The following is a 22,453-nucleotide window of genomic DNA, read 5'->3' on the forward strand; positions in this document are numbered from 1 at the left end:
TTGGAACAGTAATTACCTACGTCCGGAGCTGTTTTCTAAACGTCAAATGTCAAAGATATTAAAATAAGTGCGGGAAAAAGTAAAAACAACAACAAATTATTTCCTTTTTAAAGATGACACAAACTTTTCTTTTTTGATATTTATGTTTAAGAACTAATTACATATAACATTACCGGCGTCTGTGGTATTATTTACAAACAAACAAAATGATGACAGCTGACAGCTAACAAGTTATGAAGTTACCTCAACCAAACACGTCCAAGCGGACACGATTGGTTATGGTATAAAGGGACTGTTCAAGGTCAACCAAGGGCTTAACCGCGGTTAAAACCAATAGATCGCTTGGAATCGGTTAAAGTGTTGCCACAGCCTGTGGGCCACGAACTTAGGCTATGTAGGCCTATAGAGTTTTTATCAGTAAATAAGAAAAGTTGGTTTAAAAAGAAATACGGCACTGTATATTTATTTGGTTTAATTTGTACAAAACGTTGCCTTATTAATTAATTTAAATTAGAAAAAAAAACATAAATCTTTTATATATTTTTTTAAATTATGACAGCTGTCATTTGTCAAAGGTAATAGCGACGCTCACGTTGAAAAAAACAGTGTTGCCGCACCTTCTGTAGGCCTTAACCTTATAGTATGCAGGCCTATAAATTAACTAACAATAAGTAATAAAAGCCGGTTTAAAAAGAAATACATTTCTGTATATTTGGTTTGAGTTGTACAAAACGTCGCCTAATTAATAAACTTAAATATAAGAGAAAACAATATGTACACTATTTACAAAAATATTCTGTTTCACACTATATATATATAATAATTATTGCTGAAATAAACTAAACAATCTAGTGTGCCCAGTTCGCAATATTTGTCTGATTCTGAAGCAATGGCTTCACGGGCCTGCTTGATTAGTAGTGTGACGTCATTGGTTCAGAAAAAGAGGAAACTCATTGGAATGAGCACTTTGAATTAAACCATAAAAACATTATAGATCATAATGGTAACAATACTTTGATATCACAAAAATTATGGCTACATTTTGTCATACAGTATACTTACAAGCTAAACCTAATACCACGTTAAACCAGGAATTGGTTTCGGGAGTTCAACGTGTGAATAGTACCTTAAGCATTAAGTTATGTAAAGTGGAAAGTGAAAAGCACATGGGATTAAGTCCAGTAGACTATCCAGCCATTCTCATACAAGGTAACAACTATAAATAGATACATGCTTAACAAGCTTAAAACAATATCTTTGGCTTTAACATAATAAAGTAACAATAAAGACATCCATCCTACTTATAAGAGAATAAACAATACTCAGGAAACGTATACTATTTGGCAAGAACGACCCTACTAAACAAACAATATTCCCCAAATAAACAAATATTAGTTTAGTAGGACGACATTTTCAGTTCTAGTCACAACAAAAGACTAAACGACACTAAACTAAAGATACTATAGAAAAAAATAACGAGACTTTTGGAAATTTAACTTATCGACTTTAGGCGAGCGTCACTATTCTTCGTACTGCTGTTGTACTTCAGTTGACCCAAAGTAATAGCGGGAGGCTTGGAGGCTGTAGGAGCAGGCGTAATCGAGTCCAGGTTACTATTGTACTTACATTTTAATGTTTCCAGATAGGCATACCTGCAGGACACAAATGAATATAAACTTCCAGAACACCACTGTGTACTATATGACGTCACTTACCTGTACTGTTTGTTCATGGTGACATACACGACAGGATTCACACAACTGGCCAGATAAACCAACAAATAACCCAAGACGTGTAACGGCGGCTTCCTCACGTTGTCGTCGAATATTTTAACGATCGTAATAGGTAAATAGCACACGACGAAACAAATGAAAATCACCAGCACCATCTTGGTGATTTTCATTTCGCTCTTTTTGAATTTCCCGCCGTCGGAACTGTGCTGCGCGAGCCGCTTGTGCGACTGTCTGACCGTCCAATAGATGCTCGAGTAGCAGATTACGATTATCACCGTCGGCAAGGCGAACGCCAAGACGAAAAGGGCGGTTTTTGATGATCTGCCTAAAAAAAAAAAAAAAAAAGAAAAATTGCAAATTTAAAATTGTCTTCAGTGATGGTAAGGCACTAACCGTTCTTGTCCAGGATGATGGAACAGGTACCCAGTTTCTTATCGAAGCCGAACATCCCCCAGACACCGAATAATGTAGGAACTTGAAGACCGAAGCTGAATATCCAGATGGCGGATATGTATAGGATCACGGTGGTTTTTGTGTATATTTTTGAGTACACGTGAGGCCAAGCTATGAGAATGTATCTAAAATAAATCGGATGTTAACGAAAGTTTTAGGCCGAAGAAGTTATTTCTGTTACAAATCGGACCTTCTGCTTAGGCGCAAGAAAAGAAGAAGAAGAAGAAGAAGAAAAAATCTATATTTAAAGTAAAAATTACCTATTTATTGAAATACTAGCGATACTGAGCAGAGAAACCCCAACGGTGCCGTAGCGTAATGTAGGAACCATCTTGCAAAATACGTCGCCGTGGATCCAGGTACCTTGGAAGAACTGACTTGCGGCGAAGGGAAGAACTAAGAAGCACAACAGTAAGTCCGAGAGGCACAAACTGCAAAAGTATAACCTAATTTTAAAATGTATTAATACGGTATACAGAATGGCAAAGATATTTTTTAAATACTTGCTGTATATTTTAAGTACTGGCTTTTAACGCGAAAATATTTGCATAGGCCTAATACCTTTAAAGAAAAAGAAGAAGAAGAGGGATGAGTTTCGTATTTTGCGAGGATTCTATGAATTTAATTCAATAGTATGCTCTTAGTATTTTCTATTTTATTATTGTACCACAGATTTACAGAATACTGTTTATTCTGTAAATCTGTGATTGTACTACAAAATACAAGAGGAAAGGATGAAACAGAGCTTAAAGAGCTTTACCTCTACTTCAACTGTCACTTCATGTAATGCCAAGCATTGTCAAAGTCTTCAGTTTGGCGCGAATTTTAAATGGAGCATGTCATCTTTTAGGAGCAAATTAAATGAAAATGTACCAAAAGGAGCTCAGTTTAAAGAACTAAACTGATCATCCGACTTTTCCTTTATTATTTTCTTTATATGGAAGTATTACTAAAAAACAAACAAAACCTTAATTTTTAGTTCACCTAATGTCAAACATCAGAGGCGTAACTAACTAGTATCCGGAATATAGCGAAATGACAAAAATGATTTTTCAGTTTGGCGCGAAATTTGAATTTTCAAAATTCACACGCAACGAACAAGATAGTGTTTATTCTTGGTTATTTATACAGTGCTTTTCTTTGAAGCCCCCCCCCCATTTATTTTTTGAACGGGTCAAAAAAAATTTTTGAAACTTGACATAAGTAAATTGGTCTATAGATACTATTTTTCACTGTAAACTAGGTAGTTGTAAATTCCAAGATGGCGGCTGGGCGACATCTTGAGAAAAAATTTTAAATAGAAAGGGGGGTCGTGTGGTACCTCATTTTAAAGGTCTCAATGCGTACTTTATAACCCTGAAATATTAGACCCATATCTTAACTCGTTTCAAAATGGCGGCCTAATAAAAAAGTATTTTTTTTTATTTTAACGTTTTACATTTTTATGATTTTTGAATAGGTAAAAATCAGTGTACGAAAATAAATACGTCCCTATTTTATTTTGACATAAAAACGACAGTTCTAAATGTCAAAATAACACATAAGCGCCGTCTTGAATAAATGCATTAAATAGAAATCTTGTGTTACCTCATTTAAAAGGTTTTATTGAGTACTTTTAATATTTATTACATGGACTCGGTGGACTCCGTTTTGACCTGTCTAAAAGTACCCCCCTTTTTATTTAAAATTTTTTCTCAAGATGTCGCCCAGCCGCCATCTTGGAATTTACAACTACCTAGTTTACAGTGAAAAATAGTATCTATAGACCAATTTACTTATGCCAAGTTTCAAAAAATTTTTTTGACTCGTTCAAAAAATAAATGGGGGGGGGACTTCAAAAAAAAGCACTGTATGCACCCCGTATGTAGTGTGTTGTAAACAAGTTGTTTCTCACTTGTACAAGAATGTATAGGTATTATATATGCCTAGCCAAGGCCGTCACATCACGCGAATAATGGTTGTTTACGATTAAAATATTTTTACATATTAATTAATTAATTAAGCATCGATCCGTTAGCTCTCTCTGATGTCACTTATACTTCCGCGAACATTGCAACAGGTGCCCAGTCATCGCGGCAAAATGAAATCACAACAAATCGGTTTTTATGAAGTACATTCATATACTTTGTTGTTGTTTTTTTCTTGTCACAGTTTTATCCTTATTGATGACTAATGTATTGTTCGGCCTAACCCAATTCATTACAAATAGAATTTCTTGGAATGCTTTTAATGTTTATATTTACACATTTTGGAATATATATATATGGTTTACCTGGCAATGAAAGCGGCCGCCACGGTTCTTATTTTGGAATGTCGAAGTAGAGCCACCAGGGTGAGCATGTTGCCCAGCACCCCTATCACCATTATGAAAATGGTCAGGGTTCCTGCGGTGGTCATCATCGATGGGGAATACCTGAAACAATCGGAGGTAAAGGATGAACTGGTGACATATTTTCCCAAGGTTTTGGTGATTAAACAATATATAATGGGTATTTAATGGGTTTGAAACTCCTTCAGCCAAATTGGTCTTTAAGTCATTAATTTTTAAAGATTAGGTAAAACCTTTAATTTATAATAACAATGGCTTATCCATGTAAGAATTCACGTGGTCCCAAATGTAATTTTTCGTTAATTACTGTATTAAGGTAAATTGGAATGATTTGGTTTAGGAGCTTCGATTAGATATAATGCTGCCAATTTTTTTTGTTAAGGAAAACGCTCTATGCAATACAACTCGTTATTTATTGTGTCACTGGAACGGAAATTAAAAAGCAGTTAACTTAATTACCCCAATTACGCATTAGGTACCAATAACTGAACTATACCTGCTTTAAACCCAACCCATAGTGTACCATTTTGTGCATCTGTCTAATAACAATATAATATGCCATTCTCGGTTGATCACTTCTATTAAATTTAGGTAAGTGGATGCCACCGATTAATAAAATAAATTTATTTATTTAATGGTTTCTGGGTACGCCGCTGCGGTGCAACTTAATGAGGAAACGACGACGTCATGTGCGTCGCATGTGTATGTATAATAGGGAGACAATGCATCCACTTTTTTTTTCACTTAACAAGAAGATCAAAGGAAACAAATAGAGTTTGATCGCCTTTAAAAAAAAAAAAGAGGCATTTAACGGGTGTTATAGTGTGTCGAGACGTTTATCTACGTAATAACATAGTGTCATTCTTAGTATGTGCTTTCCGGCATCAGTTGTATAGTATTGTTTTTTGTTTTAATAAGTAAATTTCTTTTGTATAAAAGGACTTTTTTTTATAAGAAAATTAACGGAAATTCTTCTGGGGCTCCAACCTATAATCTGTAAATATTTTTGAAAAAATACAAATCGCGCGGGAAATAAAGAACTGAATCTGTAATTCAACTGTCAGTGTCCATTTTTTAAAGTAGACAGTCCTAACGTCAAACATTGGTAGTGTCTAATAACCATCCTCAGAATATACTGAAATATCTCAAGGTGACATTTACAGTTTGGGCCGAATTTTGAACAGCGATAATTTAAATTTTCATCGATTTAACTAAAAAACACTTAAATGCGGGTATTTAACCGATCCTTCTTAATAATTAAATAAAAAAAGCGAGACAAAAAATAAAATTGATATAACCTCAAATTCAACTGTCACTTTATCTAACGTCAAACACCGGAAATGACCAGCGTGAATATAGCAAAATGTCAAAGTAGATTTTATTGTCTGACGCGATTTTCAAATAGCGGATGAAGGAAGATCCTTCGATTTAACTTAAAAACCTTAAATACGCTAACTTAAAAAATAAAATGGCGCGCAAAAAAAGATATAATCTCTAATTTAACTGTCAACTGTCACTCCATCTAACGTCAAATATTGGTAGTGTCTAATAACCATCCTGAGTATAGCAAAGTCTAACGGTGAATTTTAAATTTTGGTCGATTTCTGAATAGAAAATAATGATATTTTGATGCCTTTTTCTAAAAGCCCTTAAATGCGCATACTTAGCCGTTCCTATTCACTATTTTAAATATAAGCAGAAAAAAAATTAATTGACATAACCTCAAATTCAACTTTCACTTTAGCTAACGTCAAACACCGGAACTGAACACCATGAATATAGCGAAATGTCAAAGTAGATTTTGCGGATTGGCGCGAATTTTGGATGTATAATATAATAATTAATATTAGTTATATGTATATAATACTTTGAGTGGCATTTTGACGTATTTAACTCAAAAACGCTTAAATACACTTATTAAAAAATTAAAATGGGGCGCAAAAAAAACATATATAACCTCTAATTTAATTATCAACCGTGACTTTACTTTTTGGCGCGAATTTTGAATAACTGATGGTAATCTGTATAACAATAACTGTAATGGCATAAGTATAAAAACAAAGATGGATTTATAATTGCGACACGCCACTGGACTTTTAATATTCTTCAGCTGCACCCAGAATTGGAAAATTAAGTGTCTTAACTAAACACGCGCTTGTGGACTAATTAACACCAATAAAAGTAAACAAACGTTAATAAAACTCTTGAAAGTATTCATAGTAGAACCATATAAAAATCATTAAGTTGTTTTGTGATCGACAATGGTCGGTTAAAATCGCACGTGTGTTTAAAACGGTTTTAAAACTCGAGTATCGCTATTATTTTTTAGGGGTTTTACCACCAAAAAAAAAAAATAATAACAGAACCTAGTTTTACATGAAAAGATAATTTATGGCACGGTTATCTTATCACAGAGGATGTTGGTCTTATATAATACGACTTTCGTCGTGAAACTTGAACGCACATTTATAGGGATGATTTTTGAAAAATCTTTTTAAGGGAATTCCCGATCATCGATGACGTACGTTCAAGTTTTTTTACCGAATGAATGATTCATAAATCAAATTAACACTTACCGAACCAACTCGGAAAATTGCGATCTATTGTTAACAGCCCCATAATCCATTTTGTATCCTTAAAAAAAAATTGTGCACTTTTATCACAACACACACAAACACACACACAAGTTCTCGCGGTGCACTTAAAACAGATTCACTCCCGAAAGGAGGAGGGTGAAGCCCCAATGATCACCCACAGGATGGTCGGAAATTAACGTCAATTGAAGTTAATAAAAAAACATTTTGTTCGCCGACGACGTCGAGTTTAGAGCCCGAGTAAAAGACAGAAAAAGAAGCGAAGCGTAACGGAGCGCACTTTTAAAATTAATGTCAACATTTTCTGTATTATGATCATCATCTCTCTGGTCTATTGTAGTATATAGTAGTAGGTCCGGTATATTATTGGGTACCCGCGCGCGTTTAGTTAATGAGAATTGAATGGGTATTAGTCACGATGTCCCCCCCGTGTATGTAGTCACTATACACTCATGGTTTGTTTGTTATTCATCGACGATTTATTGGAATTGTTGCGAGATTCTCTTGGGGTTTTTTTTAAAGTAAAGAGAAATTGTTATCTCGGTTTTTCGACACCGTATTATAATAAATTGGCCCATATTTGGACCTTGTCGCACTGGGAAAACAGGTCGAAGATTATGGAAAAATTCCCCCCACTTATAAATCATAAGGCAAGGCAGTTGGGGCTTTAAAAATTTATACTGGGGTGGAACGTTTAATTCGATTAGACACGTATTTCAGTATTTTTTGAAAAACTTACAGGAAATTGAAAAACAATTTTTTTTTTGAGGAAGTAGAATTTTATCTTTAAGACCCACAAAATCCTAATAATTCATAAACCCAGAGAGTACCTATAACTTTTGAAAATTTGTACAGGGGCAGCAAAATTAATTTTATTAGACACGTATTTCCGTATTTTTTTGAAAAACTGAGAAAAACTTACAGGAAATTGAAAAACAAAACCAAGAAAGTGTAACTTTTGAGAATTTGTACAGGGTTAAATTAATTAATTCCATTAGATACATATTTCAGCAATTTTTGAAGAACCTACAAGAAATTGAAAAAAAATGTTGGGAAAGGAAAATTTTCACTTAAACCTCACAAAAACTCTTATAACTCTTATAAAACAAGAGAGTATAACTTTTGAAAATTTGTACAGGTACAGGGGTTGCTCTATTAAATCCATTAGACACCTATTTCAGCGTTTTTTAAAAAATATACAGGATGTGTCAGAAACTGTGACGAAACCTACAATTTTTTTTTCATATTGCCCACCATATAACTCTCGAATCTGGACCTCCCTGTACGCTCTATTTTATTACTTGGGTCAAAAATGGTTGGCACATTTAAAATTTAAAAAAAAAACAAACATTCTCTTGCCTGGGAAGAAGGCAATTTGTTTAAATTGGGCCATTACCTTATTATGGTTTTAAATAGACGAGCCACGACCTCTTTGTGTTTCTTTTCGACGCGGCCAATTGAGCATCTTGTCATAATTTAACATGCTAAAGTGTTATGTAAGTTTGAGGGCCTCTCATAAGATTCTACCATGGAAAAGAGAGAGATGGATAGTAGTTTTTACCAAAAATTAATAATATATTTATCTCTCTTTGTCGCACCTTATTTCGCCATAAGTTTGCCTCTGTCAGACGCATTTTCTTTCATATATTTTCTGGGCAATTTTAATTAAAAAAAACGACATTAAAGCTTTTAGAAACCATCATCAACTTAATTATTTTAAATACTTTTTGTTACAATAAAAAAGACATAATCTCTATCTGTCACATGACTTTGGCAATCAGTTTATCTCTGTACTACTCTTCTTGTAAAAAAAAAAACGCAACTAGAGTGCCATTTTTGAGCCTCCTTGTATTATACATAATACTGAAATAGGTGTTAATGGTTGATTTTAGCGACTACTATGAAAAAAACACAATAATATTCCACGCACTAAAATCGCGAACTTCCCACAAATTTTCACACACTTCCCTAAAGCCTTTGACACGGTTCGTAAGTACATAATATATAAATATAAACTCAGCCCATTATCGGCCATCCTTTATTTATTTTGTCGTCTTGTTGACTTCCTTAAGGAGTTTATCAGTAACGATAACGTCTCTAATTTGTAATATTTTAAGTTGTAAATGTTATATATATATTTAGACCGTATTTTGGCCCTGACTTATTACAGTTTAATTGGTTTACACCGTCACCAGTGGCGTATTATTGCGTTTAAAAAAATATTTCATTTATTATCTTAAAAAAAAAAGTTAATTTATTCCCACTACTTTTCCGTTTTCGAGCCGATTTTTCCCAGCATAATGAGCTAGACGAAGAAAAATTTATGGTGAAAATTATGTGCTAGATAGAGATATATGGGCCCTTACTTAACATGACTTTAAGGTGATAATTGGGGAGACATTAGCAGTGGACTCAAAGGTTAACAAAAACACCTTAATAAAAAAAATGCAGAGTTCATAATGAACTAGAAGATTTTGACTAGAAGGGTTTGGTCTAAACTGGGAACTATCTTGCAGCAATAAATACATAAAAAATTTATAAAATAATACTTACTACTTGGAACTGTTTCACACTCTAGTTTACAGCCAATTAATATAAACTCCGTTTACTGACCAAAATAGCAAGACAAACACTTATAATTTGTCATTTTTCTGCACAAACAATACACGCACATCAACGTATTAACGGCCCAAATCGATAAAAAAGTATTATATCACATTTTAATTGTTATTTTTCATGTTTTTTTTTTTATAGGAGAGCTACCGCGTAAAGAGTTCAAATAAGTAACATGAATAACTAACTAACAGCATATTTCATACCATCGAGGGTTTTATTGCGAAAGGTCGAAAGAATTTTTATGAAATAATGAGTTGGCATTTGGGTTATAACTTATAGCATTTATAGGGTGAGAACGTGATTAAATTAGATATTCGTGCTTAATTTAGAACGTTTTTCAAAAATTGATAGACATTTTTGTTTGTTCAGTAGTAGAAAGAAATTCAAATTTTCCGCCAAAATCCACTTTGACATTTTACTACATTCAGGAAGGATATTAGACACTCCCGATATTTGACAGTTGAATTAGAGGTTATAACGCATAACCTCAATTTCCGTTGTGCCATTTTGTATCGCTTTTGATGAAGAAAATTGTGAAAGTAATGATTGAATATTCAGTTTTAATTATCAGAAGGTGCTACTGGCAATTATGCTCGCATACAACACGGTTTAGAAGAACTTGAGTGATATGCAGTCAGATTCAACGCTTTTTGGTGGAAGGTCAGAATCTTCCAGAATCTTCAATTTACAAGTACCTATTTTTATTCCAGACTAGTTTCGTTAGCCTAAAATTGCTTGAAAATGAGGCGGCATTTTACTGGAAAGGTCTTTGAACAATTATGAATACTTTTTTTGAAAGAGGTAATTGCTTTTTTTCATATTGTAATAAATTTCATTACTATTCAACATGTTTGTCCAAATGAGTCAAATGCTTCTAATTGACTATAAAGTAATAACTTATTTGTGGTTTTTAAAGTAATCCTGAAAACATACTTATGATTTTATATTCCAAAAATGTGATAGGGGTGTGTTAGATTATATTTATAACACCACTGTCATTCTCATTTATTAATAAACTCTTAGCAACTTTCAGGAATATCCCCAAGATCTAAATTACACATTTCATTTTAATTAGTGGTTGTTCGAACTCTCTAATATCACAATAATTTCTATTATTAAAATGTCAGAATGTTTGTTTGGAGAGTTGCCCACTACTGATGTTAGGCAACCAGCTTAACTTTTTGTTTTCTCACTATTGCAATGGTTTCTTAACAAAGGTTATAGAGAAAGGTCTCCTGAATTTTTTAAAGTAAGTTTCATTGGTCCAGCTTTGGTACAAAGCTATCCCACCTCATTAGCAATGAAGAGCTTGAAAAAGAAACTTCATTATTAGGTCTGAGGACTGTGACGTCTGAGCAATTTTTTTTTTTTTTTTTGGGGTCTGTGGAGAATATCTTTAAGAACACTGTATACGCGGCACCGCCCCCAGTAGTGCGGGACTCAGTGTCGAGTCTGTTTCGTCCTGTACTCACTAAAACTCCACCGCTGGGTGGTGCCTTGTGGCTCCCTACACTGCGGTCTGCTAAGAAGCAGTCCTATTGTGTCCCATATGTTTAGTCCCACAGGTTCAATTCTGTAGCTTCAAGGAAGTCCAGGATTGTGCCCAGTGGTAGATTTCTTATACCCTCTGGTGAGGGTTTCCCTTCCCCCAGGAATGTTGCCCTGGTTTGATTAAATGCTTCACAGAAGCACAGTATGTGAAGAGTTGTTTCGTCCTCCTCATTGCATCCCCTACATAGCGAGGTAACTGATTTCCCTAGCGTATGCAGGTGTTTCCTGCTGGGCGCATGGCCTGTAAATAGCCCCGCGACCCTTCGCAGTTGTTGTCTGGAGAGGCCCAGTATGTTCGTACCCTTCTTGAAGGGTGGGCTGCCTATAAGTTGGTTGGATTGTCCCATCTTTGGCAGCTGTTCCCAGTAGGATTTGTTCTGGTTTGTTAGCCAGTTGCCGATTTCCCTCTTCCAGGTTTTATCGTTGACACAACATGTTGGTTCAGGCTGTTGCTGGCTCCCTGAGTTGCAAGTTGGATAGCCCTTTTTGCAGCCTTATTGTTGCCCAAATTCTCTGCTAGGATTATCTCTGGCCTATTTTGCGCTTCGGCGAGGTTCCTGAGATCCTCCCAGCAGCTTTGCACAGTCCTTGACTTAGTCTCGAACTGTTGTAGTGCAAGTGTTGCAGCCTGGTCTCCTGTGAAAATTGCAAAGGTTTTGCCTTTTGGCAGCCCTTCTCTCATCAGTTGGACACAGGTTTGTATTCCTTCTATGCTTGCCTGTAAATTTGTTGTTTCCAGGCCCAGGTTTAGCATGAGTTGTCTGCCCTGTTGTTCGTCCTCCACCATGCCCACAGCTACCCCGATCTTGGATCGTTTGGTTGCCGTGTGCCATACTGAGTAACCTCTTTGCCTGAGCCTGCCGCTTCTGCGTCCAGTGGTCCCCTTGTCTAGGTATGTGACCTTGGTTCTGTCTGTTCTTAGGGCCAGGCGCCCAAGAACCTGTATCTTGTCAAATAAGGCATTGTGCCCATCTTTCGATAGGATTGTTGCGCCATTTGACAGCAGTCTTTTCGCCCCCGATATAGCTTCAGCCCGTACCACTAAGTGTAGCGGGCTTAGTCTTATCAGGTTCTCTAGGGCAGCAGTCGGCGTTGTTGACATCGCTCCTGTTATGCCCAGACATGCTATTCGTTGTGTTTTGTTGAGTATCTGTATTACAGTCCTCTTTTCTGCCGCATGCCACCATATAGGTGCTGCGTATGTAATGATGGGTCTAACCATTGTCGTGTACATCCAATGTACCATTTTTGGTGACTGTCCCCATGATCTACCGAACATTCTCTTACAGTACATAAGAGTTTTCGTGGCTTTATTTGTAGCCTGGATTACATGCTTCTTGAAGCTGAGTTTTTTATCCAGGGTTATACCTAGATATTTGATCTCGTCTTCAAGTCACAGATTTTCTCCATAAAATTTTATGTTTCTAATGGGCTCTAGTTTCCTTCTTTTGGTAAAGGAAACCAGGGTAGTTTTTGTGGGATTTACCCTTAGTTGTTCTTCCTCACACCAGTGCTCGACAGTAGTCAGGGCTCTTTGCATTTTTTCGAATACATGAGCCTGACTACCCCCTCGTGTAAGGATGACTATATCGTCAGCATATCCAAGAGTGAGGATAAGCTGCCTCTCCAGTCGTGTCAGCAAGCTGTCCGATACAAGGTTCCACAGCAGCGGTGACAGTACGCCCCCTTGCGGTGTTCCCCTGCACACTTTGGCCTTAACCGTTGTGCTGTTGAGATTTGCTGCTACTTTCCTATGATTTAGCATTCTGGGTACGTTTCCTATGATTTAGCAGACGTCTGAGCAATTAAACTCTCTTTACTTAAATCCTTTTAAGAACTTAATAAGAGTTCTAGAGAGAATATTTTAAAATAAGTTTCATTAGTCCAACTTTAGTAGTTCCTAAGATATCCCACTTGTTTATATACAGTAAAAAGTTTGACAATAAAGGTCAGCATTGGACCCGACGGTCTATGATGCCAGGAAAACTGAACAGCCTTAACTTGAATCCCTTTAAGGCCTAAACAAAGGTTAGATATCCCTTAAGATATCCCAGTTTATTAGCAATAAAGAGTTTGATAAAAGGTCTATGATGCCAGGAATACTGGACTCTCTTTACTTAAATCATTTTAAGGACATAAGGGAACTAAGGAAACTTTCCTGAATATTTTAAAGTAAGTTTCATTAGTCCAGCTTTGGTAGTTCCTCAGATATCCCACTCTATTAGCAGTGGAAAAGTTTCACAAAGAAAGTTTATTAGTGACGGGTCTCTGAAAACTGAACAGCCTTAGCTTAAATAACTTAAAGATCGGGATATAATTTTAGAAGGTTATTTCCTGCAGTAATGCCTCGCCTTGCCTCGCTCGAAGGAGGCAAATATATTGTCGTCTCCGTTCACCCGTTCGGAGCATTTAATTTGGCAACTAGTTTGCCTTTAGCCAGCTTCATCTTGGTCAGAGCAATTTTTTATTTTTTAATAATTTATTCAACCACATCAGCCAGATTACATTTAACAAAATACTTTTCATATCGACTCGTTACGGCGTCAATCAGCGGGTTTTTATATCGATACGCGGTCGTATCGACGGTGGATGTTGAGGTCACACAGTCGTCACCGCCGAACTCGCACACCCTGTAATGGTGCATGAAGGCATCGCTCTCTTTCACATTCATATTATCTATATTAAAAAAAAAACAACAACATATGAAGCCAAGGGATCATTTACTCTTAAAGGCACTTACCAAATTTGCTTTTATCATAGTATTCCCAAATGAAATGGTTGCCGACCATCTGAATTAACTCGGGTCGCACGATCATCTTCGAACGCGTCCTGTGTTTGTGCAATTCAGTTTTTCTTCGCGTTTTTCTTAAAACGATCAGTTTTTCCGTTACATTGGCCGTTTTCGCTCGCTCATCGTCCGGCCACTGACGATAGAAAAAGGCATTTCGAAACGAGAAACTACTGATACGCTTTAGGTCGTGCTCCTTGCTTAATGACCTGAAAGATATGAATTAAATGATTTAGTATATTTCAGAAACCAGCGGAATCTACTCCAACGAAGTCACTTAAGTGGAAGAATGTCAAAGCTAAAGTGTTTACCAAGCGGCTTTAGTGGAAGACGACTCTACGTGCCTCAGGAACCAACTAGGAGCGACTACTAGAACCTCAAAAAATTGTCGATACAGAGAAGAGTCCTCCAATGAGCTTACTGACTAGTGTGGACTAATTGTGGTGTGTGAATAAGTGTAATTGTGCGAATTGTGTCGAACGCCAATGTGCGAACAAACCGGTAGAATGACAATTTACTTACTGAAACAACTGGGAATAATTGTAACTGTTTCTCGGTATAATAAATTCATCAAAATCGACAAATATAGTGTGAGAATATCGGTGCATCGTCCTATAAAGGCAGTCGTTTAACGAAGCGAATATTCCTTCGGTTCTAATTTCTTTTTGGGATACAATCGGAAGTTGCCATGGTAGTATTGTCACGAGCCCCTCTCGTTCGTAGTGTCTTAGAATGCAGTCCACTTGGGGCCCCACGGTATGGTTGTACAAGAAAAAATGATTTACTCCCATTATTCGGTAGAGCTCAATGAATTCCAAGATTTCCATCACCTGAAATATGATGGGTAATAAGTTGTTGAAAAACTCCTCTCCTTGTATATTATACCTTGTTGTAATCGTAATGTAAAGGTTTTACACAGACCGCCATATTGTCAACCATCAAAGATAATTCGAAAGGATCCCACTGAGCGTCTCCAACGTAGTTTCTTATAATTTTTAACATATTTTCTGGTTCTTGATTTGGAGATGTTAAGACACTAACCACATCTGGTACTGACTCGTCCAATTCTAATGGACAAAACAGGTAGTAAGCACTATAGTACAAGTTCCAATGTTCCTTTATAATCTACAAATGAGTGGTTTTGTTAATGGAAAATTGCTATTCGGCTCAAGAAACCTTCAAGTTTCCAGGCAAAAGTTTCACATAAACGCCATCATTGGAGTAGTACCAAAATTTGCACCATACTTCTAGCGCCGGTTTCTTTCTACTCGCGGTTCTTGTAACGGCGATTATCGCCACCCGCTTACTCGACCTAACGTCCAGAAAGGCCGAGTAAACTAGGAACCGAAATCTGAAAATTTTATGACTAGCCTAAGGAGCTTTAGATCTGATAATGATGATGAGAGCGAAAGATTCAAATTAAAAATACTTACTTACTGCGATTTGCCTCCGACGTTTTGCCATAAGCCGACGGAAGCGTTTAGGGAAGGAGGTGCCGTTTTCACCTAAAAGTAAGGCATCTTTTAGTAAGTTATGTTGCACAACTTTTGCCGCACAATCTTATTTATTAGGACGACTTCATTGTCAGTCAATTCTAATAGCCTACTTTAACAGTAGCTTAAACAACGTGTATATGTGATTGTCAACGTCTAGAGGCTTGCGGTTTATGGTCTCGTTGAAATCAGGACTAAACTAAGAAACAATTAATTATACCAGCGTCTTCTTCTCATCACGAAAACACCGGGTGATAAGTAGATCTTTGCTTTACTTTCAGACAGCTACACCGCACCTGCTTTGGAGATAAACAAGATCCTCCTAGAGGAAGAAGGACACTTGCAGTTTCTTTCAGTGGAAAAAGGAGAACAAAAGATTCATGCTCTACTTTCAGGCAGCTGGAAGTAGTACACTTCAACTATTTTGAAGACAAACAAGATCCTCTAAGACGAAGAAGGACAATTGAAGTTTCTTTCAGTGAAAAAAGGAGAACAAAAGACTCATGCTCTACTTCCAGGCAGCTGGAAGTCATATAGTTCAACTGCTCTAGAGATACACAAGATCCTACTAGACAAAGAAGGAAACTTGCAGTTTCTTTCAGTGGAAAAAGGAGAACAGTAGATTCGTGCTCTACTACAGCAGAGTTTCTTTCAGTGAAAAAAGGAGAGCAGGAGAGTCTTGCTTTACTTTCAGACAGCTTGAAATTCAGCTGCTCTGAAGATAAACAAAATCTGTTAAAACGCAGATGGATTATTGTAGGTTCTATTACTGGAAGAAGAAAAGGAAAGTCTTGCTGTACTTCCAGGCAGCTGGAAGTCATACACTTCAAGAAATGAAAGCACTTCGCAAATTCGCAATATATCTGGACTAATAAGAGAGCTATGACCATGCGCCTAGAAGATTAGACTTACTTAACCTTAAGACCTCATGGGGCGTTCCCTTTGTAGTTTTAGCTGTTAAAAAAGTTAAATTTACAAACCAGACTAACCCCCCTGTGCACCCAAGCTCTAGCAGGAAAAGGAACCACTGTGTTGCAAAATAAATGAAGACAAAGAGGATACAGAACATGTTCAGCTTAAACCAGTGACGTAGAAGAAAGAAAACCAAATTGAATTTTAATTTAGTTCTTCCTCTTTCTTCGTGTCTCTTGAGTTCCCTCAGGAAACCATTTATGGTCTAAGCTGCTATACACAGTTTAGGAGGGTTCCTTGTTTCGAGACTCAATACTCGGCTTCTCCCTTTTAACTTGGTTACTACTAAACTAGACGATTTATTTCTGACTAACGTTAAGCAAAATTTCATTTTCCTCTGGGCTCTTATATTGACAGATGACCTTCTTGACGTTATGGCGAGATCTTGGTAAGAACTCTTCTTGTCGAGAGTCAAAACATTCAAAATTCTTATTCTTTTACCTTTTCTATTATAGGTTCCGATATGCTACTGGATTTGTTGTATCTGCTTAAAAGGATGAACATCTGAAGCAGGATTATTACTGAAAATATCCTTAAGTAGTGCTTCCCTCTGGCCCGTTTTAGGATTGACCAGATCATCTCTGGTTGGCTAAAAAAGAATTATTAGAGGGTTGTATGAGGATATATTTATAACCGGTTTAACGAATATTGAAATTATTAGGCTCGAGACCGTCGCACCAATTTTATGTAATTAAAATTCTGTTTATCTACTATACCTTATCTCTCTATTCATATAATACCACTTAACGCTAATGAATGCTCTAAAACATTTGATAGTTAAAACATAAACAAATGGCCTACGTATTAAATAATTTTTTTTTATTGGTTTAACTATGTATGTAATGTTATCTCTAGTACGTGTAAAGCCAAGGAGCCAGACATGTTTGTAAAAAATGTTGTTTAAATCCATATTTAATGTCTGCGAAGTTGATGAACAAATCGAAATTAATTTATTATTAGGAGCACATAGTATGGATATAATTTTTCAAAACAAAAAAAACTATTTTTCATTCGTCTAGGAAATCTGGCGAATATTCTTTCACATTTTCCAAACATTATGAATCAATTTTCCATTCCAAGAACCCATTTGTATTGAAGGCTCTTAACCCATTTTTTAGGTACTAAAGGGTCCAGGGAAGCAGTCTTTATGTTCCTCCAAAAATTGGAGAATAATTTCCAGGCAACCAAATTCATTTTGCATTTTTTCCAGTCAGCAAAAGACAATTCTATGTTATTCTAAGCATGCTAAGACATAGGATAAGCTTATAACTATAAAAGAAAACGTCAACCTCATAATTGTCAAATACGTCATTTGTCATCCGTCATAGCTGTCAACCTACAGCAACTATAAATGAACGCTTGCAACTTTGGCACTTATCCACACTAACTCCAATTATAGAGAGTCAGGCTAAATAGAATCCGTTCATTAAATATTAATAAATAAATTAGTTAGTCAAAGTTGAATGAATAAAACTTGAGAAAGGTATCAGGTATAACTGTCAAAGTCGTTTGTCGTCTGTCATAAATGTCACGCGTCAACTTATAAGTTCGAATGACGTAATTGAAAATCAATCAAAAATAACCGTTAGCCGCGATTTAACGGAGTTACCGGGAGATTAGTCGGGGATTATCTTATCATCGTAATTTTAGATAATCTCGTTTAATAAATAAATATTTGTCGTAAATTATAAGAAAAGCTTTTAAGGACCCATTATCAATCAATCGAAAGTGGTTCTTAGGTTCAGAATGCAAAGTATAGTAATCGGTAATGTCATACTTAATTAAATTAAAATGAACAAAACATGCGACGTGACTCTTCAAAGGAGTCTCATTTTTAGGGTGTGACACTTCGTTTTTGTAATAAGGTATTAAAGGAACTTATTTGCATTATTTATCAGTCAAATCATTCCCATTCCCCCTTCAAATCTCCTGGTATGGATGGATTATATCCATAAGCTTCCTGCAAGATGCACTTTTATTTCACAACTCTTCAAGAAAAGAAAAAAATCGATTACTAGTTTTAATTGATCTACTTTGAGGCTGATTGATCAATACCTAAAAGAATGCACCTTGGTTAGATCATTGCTAGTGCAACAATACGACTACCAGATACCAGATGATGATGTACTCACTACATCGTTAAAGGTAGGTTTTGTTACGTAATGGTTATGTAGAATTGGCAATAAAGGATTTCCTAGTATGTTTACTTGTTTTAATGCTATATTAATTAGGAAATTCCTGCTGGATGGATTTGTCCGAGAAGTTGGTCTCGAAAACTGGATGATATATGTACTTGGGGATGATATGATGAAATAGACGTTGGATGCACTAGGTTTTTCAAAGTTTGGAATTTTTCACCAATTTTTTCAAAAATATTTGAACTAGCAGCAAGTTCTCACCAAATAGATAATAAAAACACTTGGTTACAATGAGTTTTGAGACAAATTAAAGGAATTATGGCACTTTAAAATGTCACTTTTTTGACCCAAAAGTTGGCTTCAAATAACTTTTGACCGATGAGACCTACCAGTACGAAACTTTCAAGATAAACCCTTGATACCTTAAGTTATCACTCCTGGAAATTTCAACTTTCTAGGTAAAGTAGTTTTGAATGAAAAAATAAATATATGAGACTGATATTCAATTAAATTATGCACTACTATGATGCTTGGGCTCAAATAACTTTTGACTGGTGAGACCTACGAGCAGAAAACTTTCAGCGTAAATAGACTTTGTATTGAGAGATAATTGCAGAAAATTTTGACTTTTAAACTAAAGTAGTTTTTAATAAAAATAAATAAATAATCTCAAATCGCTTTAGCTCAAGTAACTTCCGACTGATAAGACCTACCAGTAGGAAACTTTTAACATAAATCCTTGGTACCTTGGGCCGTCACTCCATACAATTTCAACTTCTTAGCTAATGTAGTTTTGAATTAAAAAATTAATAAGTGACATTCATATTCAATTAAATTATGCACTAATATGATGTAAAAGTACGAAACTTTAACTATAAATAGACCTTACCCTGAGCCATCATTCCAGCAAATTTAATATATCTTTTAATAAAAAAAAATAATTAAATCAAAATCATATTTAATGCACCAATAATCTTTTGAATAATCAAATTAAGCACTTCAACTAGGATCATCCCGTTAGAATCTACTGTATAATCATCCGCAAATGCTGTGAATTTTTCTCTCGTTGGAAGGTCTTAAGTGAAATAATCATACTTACTTTTTCTATGCCCTTTAAGCCCACTATATATCAAATTAATTAATCTTACTTTAAATAAAATACGTTAAAAAGGTGAAAAATCAATTTTTTTAACTCGCACCTCCGAATCGAACGATATTTTTTCAATAATGAATGAATACATCCGGACGGAATTTTATCTTTCCGTTGTTTTTTTATAAATAATTTTGGACCAGATGTTATCTAATCTCGCCAAACTACTTATCATTGCAAATATGAGGGCATCAAATCAAGTATTATTGAAAACTCCTTAAACATTCCATTCTGACGTCACATTAAAACCCAACGATGTTCTAATGTCCATGTTCCAATGTCTATATCCAATTGGTTTAAATTGCCATAGCGTTAAGGCTATATTGATGAACCTCAGTGGGCAAAACTTTCATCGATAAAACTTTGTACGTTCAACAAATGTGGCTGGTTTGCCCCTCGCTATAGCAACAGTTCAAACAATCACCTCGATGCCATTCAATCAGCTGATCACAGTGACTTAAGTCCTTAAATCAATTAAAAGTCAGCTTAAAAGGTTTAAAAATTGCGAGAAACCTATAGTAGTATGTCCGATACGGAGGGTGAGGCTGAAAACATTCCGGAGGACACCGAAACCGAGGTGAGACAACGAATTTTGTAGAATTTATTTTGTGAGGGCATTATTCGAATTAAAGCTAACTCAAAAAGTGTTCAAACTAGCACCCACTGGCTTGTTATTGCCTATTGGTCATAATTAAGCCCTTGGTCAAAGAGAACCAAATCTTTTATATTCTTCATGCGACAATCAGCGTCATCTCTTAAATGGTTGAAGGCGCTGAAATGTAAAATCACTCCAACTCACTTCCCAACACAAATCTCTTTACAGGAAGGTACAACTACTTACGGCACCAGCGAATATTTAGGCGAAGAAGAAGAAACAGACGAGGGCAGCGTCTACGATCCGGATGATTTTATTTCCGGACCGAGCCTAAGCGAAAATGGCACTTTGGGACTGGATATATTAGAATTCGAGTATCCTTTTTGCACATTAAAGAATTTTTCAATCAAATTGTTCCTCCTTAAGTCCACGCTAGTCACTCTCACGGATACGACTGTCGCAAGTTTTTCAACCTGACCGTACTGGACGAAAACTCTCTGGTGTTCTCTTCTGGAAATTTCATTAATTTCTTTGACGTTCCCAAGAGGGAAATCACTTTTAGGAGGAGCGCTTTGGGGGGCGGAATCGGACATATCAGGGTACAAACTAATTTCTCACTAGTGCAGATTTGTAGCTAATTAAGGGTTTGCTTAGAAAAATGGAAACCCGATCTATCCGTACTTTGCTGTAGCAGAATGTGGGACAAATCCGATCATAATAATGTACGTTTGGCCCTCCTTGGATATTGTGTGCGTATTAAGGGAGGGAGCCGAAAGAACTTTTACTAATATGGATTTTAAGTAAGTTTACTTACTATACTCGGGTAATAATGACGTGCTAAGACAAGAGGTCCCATTAGAGTTTATTGAAGTTAATTAATTAAAAATTCGTATCACTGTAATTTATATATATAATAACAGCCTGTAATTGTAAATATTATATTTAAAGGAATGTTAATTAATACCTTTGATAGAGATGACTTTTGGACTTGAAGTAATAATGACTTTCATTTATAGACATCATATTTTTCGTCAAAGATACGACGTTGTATTCTAAAGTAAACTTTACAGTACATTGACTTCAAGTGTTTTTATATTAAACAAATAAAAAATACATCCAAAATTATCTGGATAAAAAATATGTTTTCCATGTACTCCGCACTAAAATTTTATTCCTGCATCATCACCACAAAGTGAGTAACAGCCTCTCAAAGTTGACTTCTAAATTTTTTTAAAATAACTTAATCGGGTTTCGAAATTTGCTTATAACTTCATTTCTATTTTACATAGAAAAGCAAAATTAACATTTTTATAATTGGAATTGATGCATATACTTCTTAATAAAATGTTATTCTTGCACCTTCACCACAAAGTAAGTAACAGCCTCTCAAAGTTAATTTTTTTTAATAATAAGAGATGGTTTTCATATTTCCCCTTTGCTTTACTTCTAACTAATGTAGAAGGAAGAAATTTAAATTTTTATTATTGGGATTCCTGCCTGTACGGAGTGTTAACATTTTGTCCTCGTACTTTGACCAGAAAGTGAGTAACAGCCTGTCAAAGTTGACTTTAAAATTTTTTTTAAAATAATTTAATAGGGTTTCGAAATTTGCTCATAACTTTATTTCTGTTTTATTTAGGAAAGCAAAATTAACATTTTTATATTTGGAATTGATGCATGTACTCCTTATTAAATTTTTATTCTTGCACCTTCACCACAAAGTGACTAACAGCCTCTCAAAGTTAAATGTTTTTGAATAATAAGAGGTGGTTTTTATATTTCCTCTTTGCTTCACTTCTAACTGATGTAGAAGGAAGAAATTTAACTTTTTATGGTTGGGATTTATGCCTGTCCGGAGTGTGAAGATTTTATCCTTGTACTTTCACCAGAAAGTGAGTAACAGCCAATCAAAGTTGACTTATAAATTTTTTTAAAATAACTTAATCGGGTTTCGAAATTTGCTCATAACTTTATTTCCATTTTACTTAGAAAAGGCAAATTGACATTTTTATAATTGGGATTAATGCAAGTCCTCCTTAAT

At 35.5% G+C, this 22,453-nt stretch overlaps 3 protein-coding genes across 6 annotated transcripts in view; 1 reads left to right on the forward strand and 2 right to left on the reverse strand.

The window, feature by feature from the left end:
- Nucleotides 1-685: 685 nt before the first annotated feature.
- On the reverse strand, nt 686-9,800 carry LOC126741509 (G-protein coupled receptor moody-like). Of its 3 annotated transcripts, none has more exons than XM_050447930.1 (6): nt 9,663-9,800; nt 4,459-4,599; nt 2,447-2,632; nt 2,127-2,311; nt 1,716-2,058; nt 686-1,652 (listed from the first exon to the last, which is right to left on the reverse strand). In XM_050447930.1, the coding sequence occupies exons 2-6, from the start codon at nt 4,584-4,586 to the stop codon at nt 1,493-1,495; spliced, it is 1,002 nt and encodes a 333-aa protein (XP_050303887.1). In that variant the 5' UTR covers nt 4,587-4,599; nt 9,663-9,800; the 3' UTR covers nt 686-1,492. The 3 variants fall into 3 exon arrangements, with proteins under 3 accessions (XP_050303887.1, XP_050303885.1, XP_050303886.1); XM_050447928.1 differs by lacking the exon at nt 9,663-9,800 and adding an exon at nt 7,092-7,915; XM_050447929.1 differs by lacking the exon at nt 9,663-9,800 and adding an exon at nt 7,092-7,904 and having other exon boundaries at nt 2,447-2,617.
- A 3,936-nt stretch (nt 9,801-13,736) lies between these two features.
- LOC126741505 (uncharacterized) lies at nt 13,737-19,897 on the reverse strand. 2 transcript variants are annotated; one of them, XM_050447927.1, is made up of 8 exons: nt 19,767-19,897; nt 16,971-17,118; nt 15,502-15,569; nt 15,241-15,415; nt 14,950-15,189; nt 14,587-14,894; nt 14,017-14,273; nt 13,737-13,952 (listed from the first exon to the last, which is right to left on the reverse strand). In XM_050447927.1, the coding sequence occupies exons 2-8, from the start codon at nt 17,106-17,108 to the stop codon at nt 13,756-13,758; spliced, it is 1,383 nt and encodes a 460-aa protein (XP_050303884.1). In that variant the 5' UTR covers nt 17,109-17,118; nt 19,767-19,897; the 3' UTR covers nt 13,737-13,755. The 2 variants fall into 2 exon arrangements, with proteins under 2 accessions (XP_050303884.1, XP_050303883.1); XM_050447926.1 differs by lacking the exon at nt 19,767-19,897 and having other exon boundaries at nt 16,971-17,185.
- Nucleotides 19,898-20,163: 266 nt separating this feature from the next.
- Nucleotides 20,164-22,453, forward strand: part of LOC126741501 (cilia- and flagella-associated protein 44) — a 34,338-nt gene continuing 32,048 nt past the window's right edge. Inside the window, exons 1-4 of the mRNA XM_050447921.1 lie at nt 20,164-20,394; nt 20,641-20,786; nt 20,849-21,011; nt 21,067-21,212. Of these exons, the coding sequence (XP_050303878.1) occupies nt 20,341-20,394; nt 20,641-20,786; nt 20,849-21,011; nt 21,067-21,212 (509 nt within the window). The 5' untranslated portion in view covers nt 20,164-20,340. The remainder of the gene's footprint in view (nt 20,395-20,640; nt 20,787-20,848; nt 21,012-21,066; nt 21,213-22,453) is intronic.

This window comes from Anthonomus grandis, chromosome 10 (genome assembly GCF_022605725.1).
Source record: "Anthonomus grandis grandis chromosome 10, icAntGran1.3, whole genome shotgun sequence".
Taxonomy (NCBI): Eukaryota; Metazoa; Arthropoda; class Insecta; order Coleoptera; family Curculionidae; genus Anthonomus; species Anthonomus grandis.